The sequence below is a fragment of the Tauraco erythrolophus genome, chromosome Z, assembly GCF_009769465.1.
Source record: "Tauraco erythrolophus isolate bTauEry1 chromosome Z, bTauEry1.pri, whole genome shotgun sequence".
Classification (NCBI taxonomy): Eukaryota; Metazoa; Chordata; class Aves; order Musophagiformes; family Musophagidae; genus Tauraco; species Tauraco erythrolophus.
Genome location: NC_141496.1, coordinates 31,726,830 through 31,748,782, shown reverse-complemented (window position 1 = coordinate 31,748,782; position 21,953 = coordinate 31,726,830). Strand labels below are relative to the sequence as shown.

The following is a 21,953-nucleotide window of genomic DNA, read 5'->3' as shown; positions in this document are numbered from 1 at the left end:
AGCCACGGAAGATTTTTAAACCAGGGCCAAAAGAGGAACAGCAAGCAAGAGACAGGACCTTGCTGAAACGTGTTAGCCATTTGTGCCTTGTATGATTTTAAAAGTTTTCTTGGGGATAGAGGTAGGGTGGGAAGAAAAATTCAATATAATACTGAGCATATTCATTTGCATTGATCTCCAAATACAGTAGCGTATTGACTTCTTGTTTTACCTGCAATATCTTAATTTCAGATAACAATATAACCAAAGAAAGAGGCCTTAACCTTCGAATGTTGTCAGCAATGTGACAGGAAAGGAAAACTGCTTGTTTTTGAATGCTGTGATAACAGTTAGGGAAATTTCAGTTAGGGAGAAAGGGAGAGGAGATGCAAAGCAAAGACATGCTTGGTGAGTATTTCTTGGGATCATTGTCACCTTCTTGTTGGTTTATGAAAACATACATAGAGCATGCCTGAGGCATAAGGGCTGTATACTAAGTTTTGCAAAGGGTGTATTTCCTTACCTGACACCATTCCTCCTCTCCTGTTTCTCCCATCGCTCACAGATGCACACTGGCAGCAGTGTTGTATACACACTTGCACATGCTCCCGAAGAAGGGGTTATACCATATTTTTTTACCCCTGCTTGTAAGGCATATCAATGTGACTTGTGCCTTTAGATTTTCCTAATTTTTTGACTCTCAGTCGTTATTTCCTCCAAAGGGAGGCATTTGTGCTATAGAAGCTGATTGCGTCCTTCCAGCAATATGTCGGATGTGGAATCTGGCTGTCTCTTGCAGTATTCCTCATGTCAGCAGATGATATTGGTGCTTGCTGTGTTTGAAAGGTAATCACTGCAAGTTCAACAATTTTTCATGAAAGAGTTATTATGGAAGTTTTTTAAGTCTTTGGAATACTCATGCTCCACTTAGCACAAAGTGATAAGTGAAGTGTGTGGTGAAGAGGAAATGAAAACAAACGCTAATGAATTAAATAGTAATACTTGTTTGATTCACCAGCTGGATGCAATTTCTGTTAGATTCTTTGTAACAGTGGGTCATGGAATAAAAATCTGGAAAGTGCAAAGGGAGAAGAGGCATCCTGGCATAGATCTGAGAAGTATATTGGGGATATGGACATCAGCATTTTTCTGCTTGTGAAACAATACTGCAGTTCTAGCTACAATACTGTGCTCTGAAGAAGAACACAAACACTTTATGCATGGGACTTGTTTGAAAGCTTTGCTTCCTTGGGAACAGTGTGGTCACTTGTATCATTTGTCAAGATGGCTTTGTGCAACTTGCCTCTTTGCAGTGTGTTTCAATTCATTGTGGTTGTCAAATTTTAGTGCAATTTATATAATATTGCAGCAAAGAAATTGTTTTGATTTCTTTCAACACTTCTGTCAAAAAAATGCTATGGCACTTAGTACACAATAAAGAGTAATGCTGTATTTCTGTCTTAATACGTAATTGTTGACAAGACACTGCACTTTCAAGCATCCTAATAAAACTGCCTTTAATACAATTACATTATCTATTTAATTGACTCTAAACAAGTGAGGTACTAAAGCTTTTACGTAGTATTCTACCTTGCCATTAAATGTTCCCATAAACCAAAAGAGATTTTAAGGCTTTAGTTCTTTTTATAAAGATTTTTTTGGAGACGACAATGACATTCTTACACAGTTTGCACATCTACTTTTGAATATAAAAATATTTGTCTTCACAGAAACCTTGTTTATCTCATCTTTCTTTTTTCTTATAGATCAAACTCCTCTAGGTGCAGGATAGTAAACTCCTAACTAGTGGATCACACATGGTCAAGCGTAGACATACTCTGAATTATGACACTTAGTTCAGATTACTGCGCTGCATGAAAGAACATTTTCTGAAAGGAAGTCCAAGAACTTCTAAAATTTCTTACACGTTCTCTGACAAGAAATAATTTTTGATCACCTGGTGAACTAGCAAGTTGTGGTACCAAATATCCCAATTGCCAAGCTTCTGGGGCTGGGACTTGCACTTCAAAAAGTAGAATGGACTGAAGCCAGGTGTCTTTCAAGATGTGGTGGGAAGGCTTGTGAGGAACAAGTCAGGACTGTGAAGAAGCATACTTGCACTTTTATCAGAAAGTCAACTACAGCACTAGTTGCAGTAGATGACAGTCTGCGTCCATGAAAGCAGTCTTCGTGAACAAAAAATATTTTTTAAAATCTCAGTACTGACTTTGACCTGGGATGCAGAAACAGTAGTTGTGCCTCTGTACTGAATCAGAGAAAAGGGCTGTTTGTGTGTGATTTTGAATAGCTGTCAAACAGCAGACTTCCAGCCTAACCCCAAATCCACTCATTATTCCTTTTTTATGATGACTGGTGATACTGATAAAGTGTAACGACTGGTGATACTGATAAAGTGTAACAGCTGGTGTTTTCCACCAGTTTCTCTGCAAGAAGATGAATAAAACTTTGTAAGGCTGAAGTACAGTGCATATCTTTATTTCTGATGTGTTTGGGAAAGGACTGTAGCCATAATCTCATACTAAGTGTGCTGCATTTCCCGAGGTCTTCTACTTACTAATATGAGAGATGAATACTTGGAAAAGTGCAACATGCGTGAATTTACACAAAGATGCTCCTAAAAATAGACCATACATCTAGCAGAATTAAAACTATTATTAATACTGTTTGTTTTATCACAGCGTCTAGGTGCTATGACAGAGACCCAGACCTTTCTGTGGCTATTGTTGGATTAGCAGTTTCATCAAGTCTGGAAATTGCAAGATTGCTATGTTGTTTAACTGTGCTTGCACTAACATTTATTTGGACAGTAATTCTGTTTCCCCAAACCTCAGATTTTTCTGTACCCAGCAATACAAAGATACTCCCAGCACGCTGGAGGAAAAGGAGAAAGAGGAATTCAGAAAGACCAGTGAGAAAACAATTACAAGGTACAGTGGCAGAGGGCTTACCAAGACAGGGCTTGGGTGGGTCCCAGGAACAGAGGAAGAGGCAGGACGTGGTGGAGAAGATTGGAGAAGATTAGGAGAGGACAAATTGCTGGATTCAGCTGGAAAGAGTGAGCTGTGATAAAAGAATACTGATAGCACAGCAATGAGTTTGAGAGGGAAAGAGAAAAAGCAGTAAAGGTGGGAAGGGAACATAGTCTAAGCATTATTTAATAATGTCAATATTAAAGAAAGCTGTCTATAATCTCATCTGTTTAATGACAGTGTATTGTAGTAACTGCTTTCATGATCTAAGATAAATTAAAGTCTACACTAGGGGGAAATAAGGGCAAATTTGGAGCAGTATGAATTGGTGACTCTGACACAAGTTTAACAGTTTACAAAAACACAGAAGTTGAGACAGAATTACTGAAAATGGTAGAAGAGTGTAGTGCAAATGTGACTAGAAGCAACAAATTGTTCGATGTGGTCTCATTGGGGAGCATGGTTGTGGCTTTTTACCACATATGCTTCTAATATCTGCTCTTCAGCATCGTGTGGTTTGAGCTAAGTCAAAAAATACCAGCAAATTCACCTGTCAGGACAGCTAAATGGTTATTACATTTTACCTTGGGTGAAGTGCCCTTCTATAATAGAGTTAGTGGCAGGATGGAGAAGCACATTGTGTTCAGAGACAATTTGAAAGGCAGCAGTGCTCACCTAAACCACAGGATCACAGAATCCTTGAAGTTGGAAGGGACTATCTAGTCCATCAGGACAAGAATCACCTAGTCCATCCCCCAGCTCAGAGCAGTGTCAGGTAGAGGATGTTGCCCAGGACCATGTCCAGTCAGGTTTTGATTTATCTCCAAGAGTGGATACTCCACAGCCTCTCTGGGCAAACTGCTCAAGTGTTTGACCACTCCCATAATAAAAAAAAACACCCCAACTTTCTTGAGTGTTCAGATGGAATTTCTTGTGTTTCAGTTTGCGCCCATTGCCTGTTGTCCTGTCACTGGACACCACTGAGAAGAGCCCGGCTCTATTACATATTTATACAAATCAGTAAGATCCTTGCCGAGACTTTTCTTCTCCAGGCTAAACACTCCCAGCTCTCTCAGCCTCTCGTCATATGACAAATGCTCCAGTCCCATGATCTTTGTTTTCCTTTACTGGAGATGCTCCAGTATGTCCATGTCAGTTTTTTACTGGGGAGCCCAGACCTGGACCCGGCATTCCAGATGCATCTTAGCAGAGGTCAGGAGAGGGGAAGGATCACCTTTCACCTGCTGGTGATGCCTTTCCTAATGCAGCCCAGAATGTTTTTGGCCATCTTTGCTGTGTTTCTGGCAAGTGGTTGACTTGTTGTTCACATGTGACCCCTAGGTCCTTCTCTGTGGAGCTGCTTTCCAGCCCACTGGTCCTCCCATGTATCGGTGCATGAGTTTATTCCTCCCCAAGTGCATGACTTTGCATTTCCCTTTGCTGAACTTCATGAGGTTCCTGTTGGCCCATTTCTCCAGCCTGTTCCTCTGAATGGCAGCAAAACACTCTGGTGTTTCAGTCTGCTCCTTCTAGTGTTGTATCATCAGCAAAACTGCTGAGGGTGGACTTTTCCCCATCATCCAGATTGTTAAAGAAGATGTTAAATAGTATTGGCTCCAGTATTGACCCCTGGGGCAGGCTGCTGGTGACTGGCCTCCAGCTGGACTTGTGGTAGTGATCACAACCCTCTGGGCCCAGCTGTTCAGCCACTTTTCAATCCACCACACTGTCCGCTTATCTAAACCATATTTTGTCAGCTTGTCTATGAAGATGTTATGGAAGATGGTGTCAAAAGCCTTACGGAAGTTGAGGCAAACAACATCCACTGCTTTACCCTCATCCACTGAGCCAGTCGTCTTATTGTAGAAGGTCATGAAGTTGGTTAATCATTTGCTCTTCATAAATCCAGGCTGACTGCTCCCAGTCAGCTTCTTGTCCTTCATGGGTTTGTAAAGAGTTTCTAGGATTAGTCCCTCCTTCACCTCCCCAGGGACTGAGGTGAGGCTGATGAGCCTGTAACTCCCCAGATCCTCCTTCTTCTCTTGAAGACAGGAATGATATTTGCTCTCTTGCAGTCCTCAGGAACCTCTTCCAGTCACCACAATCTTTCAAAGATAATAGAGAGTGGCCTTGCAATGGCATCACCCAGCTTCTTCAGCACCGTGCATGCATCCCAAGTCATCCCATGGACTTGTCCATGTCCAGTTTGTGTAAGTGCTCCCTAACCTGATCCTGCTCCATCCAGGGTAAGTCTTCCCTGTTCCAGACTTCTTCTCTGGTCTCAAGGGCCTGGGATTCCTGAAGGCTGGTTTTACCAGTAAAGATGGAGGCAAAGCGTCGAGCACCTCAGCCTTCTCTGAGTCCTCTTTCACTTAATGTAACTGTAGAAACTTTTTGTGTTAACCTTCACATTCCTCACCAGATTCAACTCCAGGTGGGCTTTGACTTCCCTAATCTCATCCCTGCATGACTGGACAATGTCTTTATATTCCTCCTGGGTCACTTATCCCTGCTTCCATTTATCATACAGTTCCTGTTCATATCGAGTTTAGTCAGGAGCTCCCTGGTCATCCATGCAGGCCTCCTGCTGCCTTTGTTTGATTTCTGCATGTCAGGATGAACCATTCCCAAGCTTGAAGGAGGTGATCCTTGAAAATCAAACAACTGTCCTGAACTCATCTTTTCTCAAGGGCCATAAGCCATGGGGTTCTTCCAAGCAGATCCCTGAATAGGTTTAAGTCTGCTCTGCTAACTTTGGTCCCACTTTTTGCCCTTCTCCCTCCTCTCAGGATCCTGAACTCCACCACCTCATGATCACTGCAGCGAATGCTTTCACATGCCCACCCTTTTCTTCTGGTATTGTAAGTATCAGGACAGCCACACACCTTCTTGTTGGCTCCTCAGTCACCTGTGTCAGGAAGTTGTTGTCAAGGCACTGGAAGAATCTGTTCTGTTCTGAAGCCTTAGTTTGTCCGGTTCATATCCTTCAGTCCAAAGTAAAGTCCTTTTAATCTAAAACTTCCAGCTGCTATTCTTGGCAAAGATGACTTCATGCTAGTAAGTTTGATGAAAAACAAACTGTTTAAAAGCTTTTATTGCTTTAAGATTGTTGACGTTTTTGAGCTAATTGCCACACAATTTTCCATTAAGTTTATAGCCAAATAGTTCATCAGCTAAAAAGACAAACTGAAAAAAAACAGATTGTATCAAATAAAATATTAGGTATTAATCTTAATTTTCTCTTTATCTCAAGAACCTTCATGTCTCAAATATTTTCTTCCATATTGCAGGTTGAAGGTGCAGTTGTCTTCAATTTCACATTTCCTGATCCATCGAGACCTCAAAACATATGCAGAAGGCTGGAGCTAGAAAGAGACGCTGCAGGATTGCCCTGGGATTAGGGGAAAGGAAAAGAGGTTTAGGCCTACCTCATTGTCCATAAACTATGTGGAAAGAATCTGAGTCCCATTTCCTATAGGTCCAAGAGCAACTTTCTGTTTGCCTTAAGTAAATGAGAAAAAGCACATAAAGCTAGTTGCTGTACCCTCCCTGTACTAAAGGGACTAGAGAAGGCGGTCTTATTGATGCAAAGAGTTTATATGACTTATACATATGCTTTTACATGAAAGAAATCATCCTATACCTTGCTTCGTATACTTCTGAATGTAGACGTATGCAGTGGGTTACCTTAGAGCAGAAAGTGTCTCCCAGCTTCCTAATCAGACATATGATCCGTCAGGAAAAAAACTATTTCCATGTATGCAAAATGCTTCCTCCGTACTGAAAGTCAGTAAGTCATTAGACAAGAGCATGGGATCACTGAAAAGCTCTTGTAGTGCTTGCACTCAGAGCTACCTGTAGTATCAATTATGTCACGCTCATGTGGGCTTTCTTAAAATTAGGTGGTGGAAAAGTTAGATTCCCACAGCAGGAAAAAAAAGGTTGAACTTGCACAGGACAAGCATTTTGCCATGGGAGATTGGTCTCATCTGCGGTGACTGATCCCTGCACCAAGACTTGTGCAGCGCCCGCAGCCTTCAGGATCTGGAGGCCCTGGAATAAAGAAGCAAGGGATTTCAGGATGCAGATATGGTAGTGTTAAGTGATAAGACTGTAAGAAGGATGCTTGGCATAGGAGATCATAACTTCAGCTGTTTTGGAAATAATGTGCAGTGTTCCTCTGGCTTTTACTATTCTCCTCTGTGCTATGCCACTTCTCAGTCACTTCGAAAAATCTTTATATGCTGATGGCATCTTCTATCAGATTCTGTCTTTTTCAGGGACTCTTTTTAGCCTGTGATTCTTTTAATACATTTCTCGTCCTCAACTTGTCGTGAATTGATTTTCTGTTCTCTGTAGTTCATCACCCCATTTTATCCTGCTTTTCTTTCTCCTTACATCAACTGAAGGTTTATAGGTCCTTCCAATAAAGCATGAAATTCTTTGGAAGAAAAAACTGATGGTATTGTCACTTCTCTGACCTTAGGCATTGTTACAAGCACCACCATGGCTTGCATTTACAGTGTGTATGCAGCCATAATGCTAAAGTTTTCGTCTTGGAGTATGTGGGCATCTGGAAAGCGTGAGAACTTTTATGCCTCACTGATTCTGCAACAAAAAGCAAAACTCCACCAACAGTCAAGAGTTGCAGGTCTAAATCTGAGTGAACCTCCATGAAATGTTTCTTGTTATCTGGAATTACAGATGACAGTGGCCTGGATGCAAATTTGCCTCAGTGATTTTGTGGAAAGAAGGAAACATGTAACAGAGGAAGGATGGGTCCAAGCCTGTCCTCTTTCTGGTACTTGTTCTGTAACCACGAGGCCACTTGTGTCAGAAACAGGATACAAGTTTTTAGATACAAACCCTTTTTTAGTTCCCATAGTCTGGAATAAGCTGCCGTGGAACCAGCTTTTAGAGACAGCTCAGAGGAGTAACTCAGAGAAAGTTTTTCCTTCTGCAATTGCCAGTTCTCTTTGAGAAGTTGTGGGCATAACCAGGCTTGTCTGTTTAGCAGGTAGGGAGTGTATTGTGTGTGTTGTATTGTGTCCTTATCCTGAATCATGGACACCTTGTATCACATAAGCAAATACATGGCATTTGTTTTAAATACAAAATTTATTCATTAATTCAGTAGTAAAATACCACCTATTAGTACCCCAAAATAAAACAAGTCACTTGAAAGGCATGTGATACAAATATTGTCAGTTGCAACAAATAATTTACAAATTCCAAACAAAAGCTGAGTTAATAGTTTTCCCAAGTCACCTAAAGTTACAAAACCACAAATGAGGACTTTCAGCCGAAACTCATCCCCACCGTAAGAGAGACACAGATTTGTTGGAGCGTGTTCAGAGGAAGGCCACAAAGATGAACCAGGGGCTGGAGCACCTCTGCTACGAGGACAGGTTGTGGGAGCTGGGATTGTTCAGCCTTGAAAAGAGAAGGCTTTTGGGGGGACCTAATAGCTGCCTTCCAATACCTGAAGGGAACTTAGAGGAAGGCTGGGGAGGGACCTTCTACAAGAGTGTCCACTGATAGGACAAGGGGAAATGGGTTAAAGTTGAAGGAGAACAGATTTAGATTAGATCTTAGGAAGAAATTCTTCAGTATGAGGGTGGTAAGACTTTGGAATAAATTGCCCAGAGAAGTTGTGGATGCCCCCTCCTTGGAGGTGTTCAAGGCCAGGTTGGCTGGAGCCTTGAGTAGCCTGGTCTAGTTGAGAGGCGTCCCTAGCCATGACAGGGAGGTTGGATTAGATGATCTCTGAGGTCCCTTCCAGCCTATGCCATTCTATGATTCTATGATTCTATGAAACTCTTTATGAGGCACGAGACGTTTAAGATTGATAACAGCATGATGCTTCATCTATCTTGAAGCATAAGAAACTCCTATTGCCAGTGATGTTGACTTTTATAAGACACAGCATGAGTGTATCTGTCTCTGTGGAGACTCATTCTGCTTCTAAATACTGAGCGCCTTTATATATATCCCCTCTCACTCCACTCGAACATACAAATGGTCAACGCTTTTCCCTGGCAGTTTCACCCCAAGTGATGTACTATTAGGGATTGCTGACACACGTCTTCTTCCAATTTTCCCCGTTTCACAGATGCCAGATTTCCCCCACTGCCTGTCTCAGATGTTCTGATAGGCATTGCTCTTCCTGAGGTCCCATGGCAGTCCGTGTCCTGTTGGTAACTGTTTTCTTGTGTGGATGGATGAGAATTTGACTCCCGTCCAGAGTCTGAGTCGTGGTCAGCTGTTTGCTGCTGCTGTAGGTGCCGCACAGATAATTCGTACGGTGGTGGCTGTTCCTGCTCACTAGTTTCACTGACAAACTCTGTGCTGCTTTCGCTATATGGTGGTGGAGGGATATTGATGACTTCTTGTTGTTTTAGTGTGGAGGCAACTGGCAGTGGGGAGGTCTGTTTTTCAGGATCTGTGCTGTCTTCATAAGAGGGAGGATAGAAGTCAGGCCTGAAAAAAAATCAAGCCAAAAAGCAACACATCGTGGTGAAATGTGATTAATCTCAGAGAGCTTGGTTAGATTCTTTGTCAGTTATGTTTCCAAAGTTTAGATGAGGCTTAAATTGTAAATGGAAACTCAAGTAGGTTTAGATCAACAGAATATATTAATATAAAAGAGCTGGCATAGCTGGGATCATTACCTGTGTCTTTCTGCAAAGTGTTTTATTAAAACACAGCATTCTAAACAGATGAGTCTTCTCTAGGAGAGTTCCCACTCATGCCATACAAACATTCATGCTTGTGAGTATTTCAACAAGTGCCCAAGAAAAGTTTGATTTGGAAGAAGAAAGAGATCACGGTCCGCAGTACGTTAAATTAGTGAGTTATTATTACAATAATCGTTGCTTTCCACAGTTTTAAAATACATTTTGCATATTTCTGCTTATCTAACCAAAATTTTCTTAATGTTGTTTTTATAGTGCTTTTAGAGCACCCATTGTTGGTGTTTCTGGTGCAGTTTCCACAACAGTCCGGGAAAAGTAATTTGTATCCAGTGACCCTGTTAAAGACGTTTGCCAGGCCTAGCGCCAATCAGTTTAAGAAACTCTCTCTCTCAAAGCATCCGAATTTGCTCAGAAATAGCAGGGACACTTACACAAGAAAATTTTGACAGGGACCATACAGGGAGCTGAAGCTCCCTGCATGTTTCATTGATAATAAGTAATACAAGCACATATCCCACAGCAGCCCATCTGGAATTGCCTGTTGAGATGGGACTAATGATGTTCCTGCAGGAGTTCCATGAAGTTGGCGTACTTGCACCTGCTCCCTCCATGTATGGCTTTGGACCGCTCTGTGCAACCTGCGGTGTTTCCTGTGGTATACCTGACCTTATACGTTATTCTCCCAAATTGCTGTTGGCACATTTCTGCTTGCTCTTGCAAATCAGATTTCAGACTACAGTTATCTCCATAGAAATATAATAAAATGGCTACCTATTTTTGATTTTGTAAAAACCTTGTCTTGCTACTTTTTTCTCACTGTGTGTTTACAAAACAGCATCACTCCCTCCCAACACACCACCAGCAGTACTGCAACACATACCTGTCTATGGTGCTGATACGTAGCTCTCTACTGCTGGCATTTCGAATGAAGATGCTGCTGAGGCCCCTGTATTTCAAGACTTCATGGAAAGTGCTCCAGAAAATGCCAGTCACAAGGAGAAAGAACCCCAAAGGTAACAGGCAATAAAACACCAGTTCGTTATTTCCACATCTGCATGTGGAGGAACTTGTGTAAACACAAAGAACTCCCAGGCAAATAAAGGAGAAACCGAGTAAGAGCACAAGAAGACGAAGGAAGGTAAAAACACCTTTTGACATCTTTCTAAGCTGACACAGCACTTGGTTCCTGTCTGCTGTTTGTTTGTTGGCTGTCTCAGCTGTGCTTCTCATTTTCAGGCATTGACACTTTATACGCTTCAGGATCAACTGGCCTTTGGACAATTAAGAGAAACAGGCAGTTTTAAGACACTCATTAACTCTTTGAGGTACTCATAATCTCTTTTGAGATTAATTTGTAATCTTAAATCACTTTTAAGGAAGGAAACAAAAACTTCATGCACCATTCCTTTGGCACTGTAATCTCCAGAGTGCATACTGAACTGCTGCATTCTTTGCATGTTGCAGTTTCCAATGGTGTACACACTTTGTTAGTTAATGGATGAGACCTGTATTTGTTTTTCTTAGAACAAACAACAAAAACACTGTTCATAACTCCCTGTTAAAAGTCTGAAGGGAAAGTATACTTCTTTCTTAATTACACATTTTTGTCTTTCATTGGATTTTGATCTTCTTTTGTCGTTAACACTTTATTCAACCACCTTGAGGTTTTTAATAGTCCTTTGAAAAAGGTAAATTTCTAGCTTGCAATGTGATATAATCAATGAATTTAGTATATAAAACGAAAGAAATCAAAATTACATACTGTCATAAAAGGATAGAAGGCATAGAAGAAATCTCCATTGTCTGCAGATTCAGTTGTACTCTGATTCCTTTACTGTTATTTTCTATCTTTCAGCAATTTTTATTGACTGATTTTCAAAAGCATCAGTGCTCAAAGCTATACAGGACACCTATGATATCCAAATATACTTAGACATCTGATTCAGTCATTCAGAGATGCTTGCTACCAACAGATTTTAGGCCTGAGTATTGCTACCTCCAGTGCAGAAAATAATCTTTAGAATTAGTCTGTGAATTTTCTCTTGGAGAGTGTACCCACTAGTTTTTGACAGGATGTAGCAAACTTCATAATCAGAACTTGACTCATCTATTAATGCTACCTTATTTGGAACATTAGTAATTTTATTTCTGAATATTTTCTACAATGACGTAATTAACCAGACTTTGCCAAGGTTTGTTGTAGAATCTCCATTGAACACAGCAAGGAAATCAGAACTGAGGACCATTAAAAAATTAAGCTCAGGCTCAAATCTTCATTGCAATAATGAGTTTTTTGCAGATATTGTTGAGTGACAACAACATGGGTTACCTATATGGGTGTGTTAGGTATGGGTAACAACAAATGATTATGGAATTTTCTGCCATGGACTGTAAGAGGGTTTCTTGCTACCTACTGTGGATTCTTTATTTCACTACCATAGTCTAGAGGAGCTCTAAGACTTTTGTAGTCAATTGTCATCGTTTAGCCCAGCTGGCAACTAAGCACCATGTGGCCACTTGCTCACTTCTCCCCTCCGGTGGGGTGAGGAGGAGAAAATGTAACAAAAGGCTCAGGAGTCAAGACAAGGACAGGGAGAGATCATTCACCAGTTATGGTCATGGGTAAAACAGACTTGACTTTGGGAAAAAATAATTTAACTCATTATCACTCACATCAGAAAGGATAATGAGAAACAAAGTCAGATCTTAAAAACACCTTCCCCCCACCCCTCCCTTCTTCTCCCTCTGAGAGGTGCAGGGGGATGCAGAATGGGGGTTGTTGTCAGTTGGTCACATGTTGTTTTACTGCTCCTTCCTCCTCAGGGGGAGGACTCCTCACTCTTCTCCCCTGCCCCAGCATGGGATCCCTTCCCATGGGAGACAGTTCTCCATGATATTCTCTGATGTGACTCCTTCCCACAGGCTACAGTTCTTCACAAACTGCTCCAGTGTTGGTCTCTCCTGCGGGATGCAGTCCTTCAGGAACAGACTGCTCCAGCACAGGCTTCCCACGGACTCACGGCCTTCTTCAGGCACAGCCACCTGCTGTGATGTGGGGTTCTCCATGGACTGTGGGTGGATCTTTTCTCCATCATTTCTTTCAGGAGCTGCAGAGGGGCCACCTCCCGTCTCACCATTGGCTGCAGGGGAATCTCACCTCCGGCACACCTCCTCCCTCTCCGTCTTCATTGACCTTGGTGTCTGCAGAGTCATTTCTCTTAGACCTCATTCCTCTCTCTGCTGCAGCCTCGCCAGGCCTGACCGGCCTGATGAACTCTGGTGATCCTGGCTGGACAAGCTTCATCCAGTAGGTGGCCCGGGAGTGGGGACTTTCGGGAAACTCCAAGCCGTGCCACCAGGTGAGGTGAGGAGTGGGGTGGCCCAGCACAGACAGCCACCAGTGCTTCCCGCCTCTCTCCACTGGAGGTCCCGGATGGCACAGGTTTCTTTGTCCCTTCTTAAATATGTTACTGAGGCGCTGATGGGCTTGGCCCTGGCCAGAGGTGGGTCCCAATTGGAGCAACTTCTCGCAGCTTCTCACAAGAGCCACCCCTGTAGCCCCTCTCTCACTACCAAAACCCCACCACACAAACCCAACACATCAATGCAATGAAACTTTTTCATACACTGCTAGTATCTAGATGCTGTAGGTCAATTATGCAAATCCTGAAAGAGAGAGTCACATTTGATGGGACAAGGAAGGGTCCAGCTCTTCCTACTGTGGACCCTCCCTGCAGCTCAGGAGGGGGAAGCTCTTCACAGGTATTTTCAATAGGGCACTTGAGCCTCATATCTTCCACTTAGGGGAGAGAGTTTTGATTTCTGACTGGCCAGGAGTCCTGAAAGTACTGGATCTTCTGTCTCACCCTGTCCTGAGCTGCATACATGTGAGCTGCACCCATGTGAGCTGCACCACCACGCACGGTCTCACGTTATATCTCAGAGAAGCTTTTCGGTATCTCATGTGACGTTTCATGTCTGTTCAACCAGCACTGTATTTTTCTGCCCCATGTTTATCCAAATGTGACAGATGTTAATTTACAACAAATCAGAGTATTTAAAGGGAAAAAGAAGCTGTACAGTGCTGTACAAAGTACAAAGCTGACACACATTCTATTAAAGTACAATTATTCCAAGCTCCCATCATCATTACTGCTTCTTTAGTTCTCAAAGCATATGTGAAGCCATTCTCACTTTTGTTTTCAGGATCTATCAGGATGTCAACATCAAGAACAAATCTCACAAAACAATATATTGATTAGACAGAAATTTTCTAAAGTGAGTCACTCTTAAGTCATAGCAAAAGTGAAAACACAGCCAAGACCAGATGCTGCCCTTCCTAAGGAAGGAATTCAGGTAAGGAGTGTTTCGGAGTAGTCTTCGTTTCAGAGAAAAACCCTACCCAAATTGAAACAGCCCTGTTCTCTCAGCCCTCGGCTATAGACACCTACACAGCACCAAGGAAGCGTGGCACCACTTCATGTGCAGGTAAGAGCAGGAGGGAGTGCCAGCTAGTCTGTGGCTGATATGTAAACCGGTTGATATAAACGAAGTGCTTCCCACTCTCCAATGCCTTCTAGCAGTTCCTTCAGGTCATATTCCCCGTAAGCCACTTTTTCCTTTACCTGAAGTCGTCTATTTATTTATTGTGATCTGGGCATTTGAAACCCACATTCACACGTAGTTTCCTGTGCTGTATTTACCCTGTTCAATCATAACAAGAAGGAAATAATCTTGCCAGTAACTTAATAGGCTGTCAATGTTCTTGTGACTCTCTGGCATGAGAGCATGACAGACTGATATCTCAGGATCATTATACACAATAGCAATTCACGGACACATTTAAAAATCCCAAATCCCCAGATACCTTGGATGCACAACACTGTCATACACGTTCCTCTTAGAGGTCTTTAACCCTTGATAGCAGCCTGTACAATGGCAAATCTCTCCTCCTTTATTTTCATATGATGTAGCTGAGGAAGCAGGTAATAATTATGTGCTTATCTCTATGGTTTGGGCTACCTCCTCAGAGATAACCTGCTAAAAGTTTTGGGACATACATTGTCTTTCCTGCTCATGTATGAATAGAAATGAAAATTGCTCAGCAAAGCTTCTTTTTGGGAGCTCGTGGCTTGTTCATTACCACTGCTACAGGTTTCCAGTCGTGCAGTTCAGCTGGGGAGGTGGCTAGCAAATTTTGGATAGTGGTTGCAACCTGATTCTTAGTGCTGCATGCTCCTCACCTGCATGTCCCTGAAAGGCCAAACCAAACTCACATCATCTCTAGGAATGTGCTTTTTCTCATCCACCTGTTACAGATCCAGGACTGTGAAGCAGTGCTAGTCAGAACCTCTGCTCCTGCTTCAAAACTGCTGACCTGCTCGACAGCGGTTTCATCTGCCCTCAAAAATCTGCATCAACCGTGCAAAGCATGGTGCTGACTTCCCATCATGCAGAGCTACAGCTAAAAAACCTGATGCTGAGTCCTGAGCCCTGCATCTTCTCATGTTGCCGAAATAATAGTTTGGTTGATGCCTACACTGGATATGCACTTCCAGGCTGAATCTGGCCCCTGTCACCATGTAGAAGAAAGGCTACAGCATTCACCCCAGGCTAGAGTCAGGTCAGTTTAACATGTTCCTGGGCTATCCTTATTTTTGCCTGGGAAAAAGGCAAACTGGTTATCCTCCACCTCACTGTGAAGCAGTTCGCAGAGAGGCTCAGACCACTGCAGCACTGACAGCAAAGGGTGCTGCCCCTGCAACTGAATCGCTGCACCCGCGTCTGGCATGGGCACAGGCAGTGGGGTGTTATTTCTCAGTGGGGTGTTGTTTCTCAGTGGGGTGTTATTTCTCAGTGTGACTGCTTTCACTGCACCCTTCACAGAGGAGGTTGAGGGGGAACAATCCAGTGAAACATCATGTTCAGTTAATGCTGCAGGTAGGACTGCTGCATTGTTCAGCATTTTAGTAGGGTGTAGATCCACAGAGGAGGTGAACCTATTTGGCTAAGGAGTTTGGCACTGTGTGCCGATGTGCTCTATGCTATTTCTTATAGAATAATAACAAAAAAGATTACCTTGAAATTTGAACTAAGAATGCACCTTAACTGAATACCAAGTTAATTTTCTGTTCCTTATGATAAGAAAAATCTTCTCTCTATGTATGTTCCTCTGAATCTTGCATATGCATATTTTGTAATGAGCTATGAAATCTTCATCTTTGTGCCACTGAAGTTTACTGTCAATCTTTTTCACAATTAGCTTTTCTATATTGTGTTTCCTTCTTAGACAAACAGGAGTGAACATTATACATTACTACTTTTAATGAGATTCAGTTCTTCTGTAATGAAGACTCCCTACGGAGAAGATGAATTCTGCTCTTGTCATCCTGCAGTAAAGGCATTACTTCATGCGGTACCTGTACTGCTCTGAGACTGCTGTGAGTTTGTGACAAGTTCATTTTCCACGTGCCCTCGGTTCGTGTGCCTGCACCGCAGGCAGGCTGCGGGCTGCTTCTGTGGGGATGCCTACGAGTCAGTAGCCCTCCATTGTCTGAGCTTGCACATTTTCTGGAAGATGCGTTCCAACAGCTCTTGAGGATGAGCCAGGATGGACATACAGAGGTATGTATGATAGATCCATATCTATATGTATGTATACATACAGACATTGACACAAGAGAGAAATGAGTATACGTAGATAATAACTGCTGCTCTCTGAGAGGGGATATCATCTCACTTTTTCCCTCTGCCTTGTCAAGATAAGGCAGCACTGAAGAATATCAGAGTCTGACAACGATCAGGGTAGATTCAACAAAGGATTTACACTTCTAAGCGCAATGTGTTTCCATCCATAACTCTGAGATAGTGAGCTTAGGAAGCTGATGTTAAGCAACTGGGTGCCTTGCGCAGCCCATAAAGCAGTCGAGCATCTCAGACGGGGACCCAGGACGGCACCAAGGCTTGTCTCGGAGCTCCCAGAAAAGGCAGCAAGAGGTCATACATCTCTTAGCAAGCAGATTTCCTGGACACAAAGCTACACGAATACCACTCATAGATTCCTTCCCAGCTGATTAACCTGGGACTGATGAGTATTTCAGCATGCAGCTCACACCTCCCTATACTGCTTAGTAAGGTTCAAGCTGCAAAATACAGCAAAAATTCAGCTGCAAAAGCAGCTGATGAGCACAACAAACAGATCCCTTTGCTTAAAAGAACAATGGAGAAAGCATAAAGTGGAGCAAATTCCCACTGCCACAGGCTGCCACTTAGCACGTGAGGAGGTGCAGTTATGTCAGGGACTGGGAGATCATAGAACACTGTTAGTTTAGCCACTGGTTTCACAAAATTCAGGTCTTTAAAGCAGGTGGCCCAGTTATGACTGAGGAATGAAGTGACCAGGAGAGGTAAAGCTGTGTGTTGGGACTGGGAGTTTGTGCAGAGAAGATGGGAGTGGAGGCTGGAGGCATGAAAAGCAGGTGAGGTATAGCGAGACTCACACTCAGAGCCATGGTGGAGTCGGTGTCGCTGCGTGTCTGCACACCAGCAACAGCTGTTCTTCCAGAAAAGTAGCTACAAAAGCGTCGGTGTGTGACAAAAACACATTAAAATAAACCATTTAAGCAGGCATGCAATTTACATCTCTCTTGCCTAACATGAAGTCCCTCAGTTCATCTTCCTGCTAGTGTAGGACTGTCTCCCAGAGCACCTTTGCTTCATGCTTCATTGTTTCAAATATTCATGAATGCTCTTCCTGCAATTTGTTTTCTCACAGGCTAACAGATCCAGCTCAATTTACGGTAACATTTTTCCTGTATAATTTGTGCTTTCTTCCTATCTGTAAAACATACTTTACAGAACATTTTTTCTTCTTAACAAAATAATTTTTCTTCTGTTTTTCTGGTGTTTCAGATCTTACAGACTACCCACACACATAAATAGAAATACTGAGTTATGCATGACTGCGATCCAAAGTTCAGGTAATTACTGTAATTCACATCTTCTGTAGTACTTGTCCTTCTGCTACCACACAGTATTTACTGAAACAATTATGTTGATGAAAACACCTTTTGCTTCCTGTTTTGTGTTTATTGAACTGTATTAATTGATCCACTTGTTTTAATTTTATAGCTGGAAAATGACAGCACTATATCTGTGGTGACGTAGGTTAAGATAGTTGCTACAGGAAAAGCTGGACAGGAAATTATATTCTGGCTATGTGAAAAAATTTAAGAGTTCAGATACCTTCCCTTTCTATACTAGGAAAAGAGATAAAAAGAGATATTCTGAAAAGTCTTTAATGAAGAAGTTACAAAGATTGAATAATTTTTGTAGCTGTCAGAAGAATCAAAAGCCAGTGACTAGGCTACACTCCACATGGAGGGAAGAACTGGTTTGTGTGATAAACTTCAGCCTCAGAAAAATAAATTAATTTTCTGTCCCAACCTTTTCCTCAGCAACTCTGAAAAAGAGAATCAAGTAAGGCCTATCAGTGGCAGCTGCTGGCTCCACAGCATGGCCAGGGTGGAACCTGCACCGCTCGGGAGGCAGCAGGCTCAACACTGCACAAAAGATGTGGATGGAGGGATAACTGGGGAAAGAAGGGTTAATCCTGTGTGGTGCTGTGGGAAAAGAAGAAATAAAGGAGTTCTTTTTGTGAGGAAGCTATGTATGTGCCTGTTGTTTCATGTTTGCAGATCTTCCTATTTTTGCAAGCTGCAGAAGTTTGGTGCTTCTGCAAGAGGTCAGTTAAGTCCATGACAACAGGCTACGGGCGTCTCATCCTTGCAGATAGCACTTGATTTCAAATTACTGCATTTCATCTAGTAGGTATATAAAGAAAAAGGAAGAGAAGATGAGAAGCTGAAATAGCCCCATAACACAGTTTAATTTTCAGACTTCCATTATTTTTCTTATTTTCTCTCACTTAAGATTTTCTGTGATGTTGTCCTCGACCTTTTTCAACTCCCCTAGCATTTTGCAGCCAGACTGTTTTATTGGCAGCGAGTGTCTTGGACCGCATCAGACTGGATGAGCAGATTTCCTATTTCTCTTACAAAACAGGAAGAAAGTTGCTTCTAATGGGGGTCAGATGGGAAAAGGGAATAGCTAACATGGTGTAAAGGTTGCCTGAGTAGAACTGGCTGCAGATCAAGGTCAAAAGGTAGCAGTCCAGATGCACAAAAAGCACTTCTTAGGAAGTCTGACTGAAGACGGACCTAATGGATGTTCCACTGGACGATTTGATGACTGTGATTGTTTTGCAATTTACATTTCACTTGGAAAGGTCACTGCTTATCCTGTATCCTGTTGAAACCTGTAAGGCAGTTTTCTCACAGATCAGTTGCTAGAATGGTGCTACTCAAAAATAAATTTGTGATATCATACACATTTTTATGAAAGTTGTGAAACAAAAACATATTTTAAAAAATGCTAATGAAATGTGAAGCTTGCAAATCAGAAAATAAAAAAAAATAGATATTTTAATGGGAATATATGTGGGATGTAGCAGTACCAGCTGCATATCACATGGTAATACATAATACAAGATCATATCGTATTACAGGTCACATGTGCAGCTGCTACTAAAAAAGAAATTTCAAGATTATCTGTTTTGCTCTAGTTTAAAGTGTATTATTTTGAATGAAAGGGAAACTCAGAATTTAAATCAGTTTTGCTTTTCTCTTCTCTCACCTTCTAGCACCCTTAGCTGACATGATTTATTGGTAATAAATGACTGAAAGGGCGCTGGACATTGTCGCCAATAATTCCATGCGGTTTTACTAACAGACCTCTCTAGCAACTCTAGTATTCATTAAAAATTTGCACTTGAGGCTATGGGAAACTATTTTAAGCTCTGCACATGTAGTCTCTTCTCTGTATTATACCTGAATTAATTACAATGGTTTTGAGAGGATAGGAGAGCTTAAGAGTGAATAAGAGCAGAAGCAACAACATGAACATAAAAAACATATCTCACTGATCAGCTCTCAGCCTGTGAATTTGATGACACGTGCAAACCTAAGTGTGTGAACGCAGCCAGGGCTACTCTTTGTCTTTGAACACATTGTGGTGTTATAAGGTCTAGCTTCTATTTGTGAATAAATGATTGAATTGCATAAAGGAAACATGAGTTCGATTTACTACAAATACTTGAAAGGAGCAGGGATAAAATACTTTGGTTCAAAATAGTAAGCTACAGGATTTTTGTTGAGAAATTTCCCTGAATGGTTGAGAATCACCTACCCCAGAAGTGGACAGAACAAACAAGCTCTAAATACTAATACTTGAAATAAGGAGAAGATACTAAGTTTTAAAATCACTGGGAAAAGCTTGAGTTTTAACAATTAGAATTTTAACAAATATTTAAATTTTCTTTTTGGTAACTCACACATTTGTATTTTCCAGGTATTCTTTTCAAATTTTATTGTTTTATTTGTTTACTGGAAGAGTGAAATACAGTAATTGTTATAACATTTTAATAGTTTAGAGTGATGTTTTGTTTGGCCTGTCAGGCTGGTAATAAATCTATCAGAATTTATATATTTTAAAAAAAAATTAAATGAACATGAGAGATTCTCAGTAGATGCAATGTCTTCCCTTTTAATTTCTTTCTGTCAAAAACTGGATGCTAGCTCCTTGTGTCAAAAAAGATATGACTAGATGTTGCTCTCATTCTTCTGTCTGCAAGAAGTTATAAAGGAAGGTTCTACCAGTGAAAATACAGGCATGCTGTATTTGTCTCATACTCAGATCTTTAAAAATACCACATTTTACATGATATCCAAGAGCCTGGGAAAGCTCTAAACAGCATACGCATTCCTATCGAACCAGACATTATAGTTCTTTCTGTAGAATTAAGGGTTAAAAATTGTCATGTATACAATGAAACAGAAAGTTTTTAAAATGAAAAAGAAAATCACCTAACCAAAGGTTTTGCTCTCTGTTTGCCTAGGCATAAGAATTAAAGCCATAGGTAAAACAGGATGTAGATTACAGGGTATAGGACAGTCATTCCCATTTTGCTCTTTACCGACATTTTGCTACACAGCGATGCCTCAAGGATAGTTTTATTTGCGCATCTTCTGAGTAGGAAACAATTCTGTAGCTATTTCCAAATAGGCCTTGGATAAGCATGCAAACATATGACATTGCCCATATGAACGGTGCTACTCTCCTCCAGGAAAAGTGAGGACTACTCGGCGCTTGCTTAGTCTATCTTTAGTTTTATGATGAGGAAGTCACTGAAGTACAGTCCTGTTGGCACTGATGCCTGTTGGATTGGCAGCAGGAGCAAAGTCAGGTCTTCAGGCTTGGCCATAAGACTTCCTCAGTTTTGTCAAAAGCGGATTAAAAGTGAACTTTGAAGGAACTGCTGATAGCTCTTGTTCTAACAAAGCACAAAAAGCTTACAGCTTGCTCTTTGGCTGTGCTGGAAGGTTTAATATTAAAACAGGAGTTCCTATTTGCTTTCAAAAATGGTTAAATATTATAGCATAATTAGATTGAACCTCCTGAAACTCTTCTTATTTGACGTCATTCCAATAGGCTGGCTAAGGTCTGCAGTCGAATATCAGATCCTAACAGGCAGTTAGAGTTTAATTGTTATAGGTGTAACTTTTCAGAATTTTAAATGGGAAAGATGCAAAAGCCCTGGTATAGTTTAGAGGAAATATCCTGAGAGTTTTACCACAAAACCAAAAAAATGGTCTCAAGTGGCAAAGCCTTCAAATAATCTTTAGAAATTATGTTCAAGAATGAATTTGGTGTCAAAAATGACAAATATCTGTGTTTGTTTCTGTAACTGCAGTGCGTGCTTTGGTATGGGCTTTTGTTTGCAATGGTTTACCCATCTCTGATTTGAACCAAATGGGTAAACTTGAGGAAGCCTCAACAGTCCATCATTCACGCAGTCAGGTTTATAAATGTTTATAAAGTCAGGTTTTCAGCATTTACAACATATCTGATTTGCCAAAGCAAATGAGGGAAGTGGAAATCACAAGAAAATAAAATATCAAAAGAAAATATAAAAAAAAAAAAACACAAAACAACCCAGATAAGTGCAGTGGCCTATGCAGCAGTTAGCACAACTATGCAGTGGCTGGTGAAATGTGGAAAAAAGCTATAGGGTGTAGCATGTATAAAGCTTGCACTGTGTGAAATTTTCACACTTCTGTGCAAATGAACAAGCATGCCTGAAGGAGAATTTGTCAGCCATATTCAGCAAAGGAGAAAAGGGAGGCCAGAGTAATATGGAAAGTCCTAGCAGATGGAGGTTAGAGATGAAGGT

General features: G+C 41.5%; 1 protein-coding gene across 1 annotated transcript; it reads right to left on the bottom strand.

The window, feature by feature from the left end:
- Window positions 1–9,013: 9,013 nt before the first annotated feature.
- On the bottom strand, window positions 9,014–10,894 carry TMEM252 (transmembrane protein 252). The gene is made up of 2 exons (XM_009981462.2): window positions 10,545–10,894; window positions 9,014–9,449 (listed from the first exon to the last, which is right to left on the bottom strand). The coding sequence occupies exons 1-2, from the start codon at window positions 10,892–10,894 to the stop codon at window positions 9,014–9,016; spliced, it is 786 nt and encodes a 261-aa protein (XP_009979764.2).
- Between the last annotated feature and the right edge of the window lie 11,059 nt (window positions 10,895–21,953).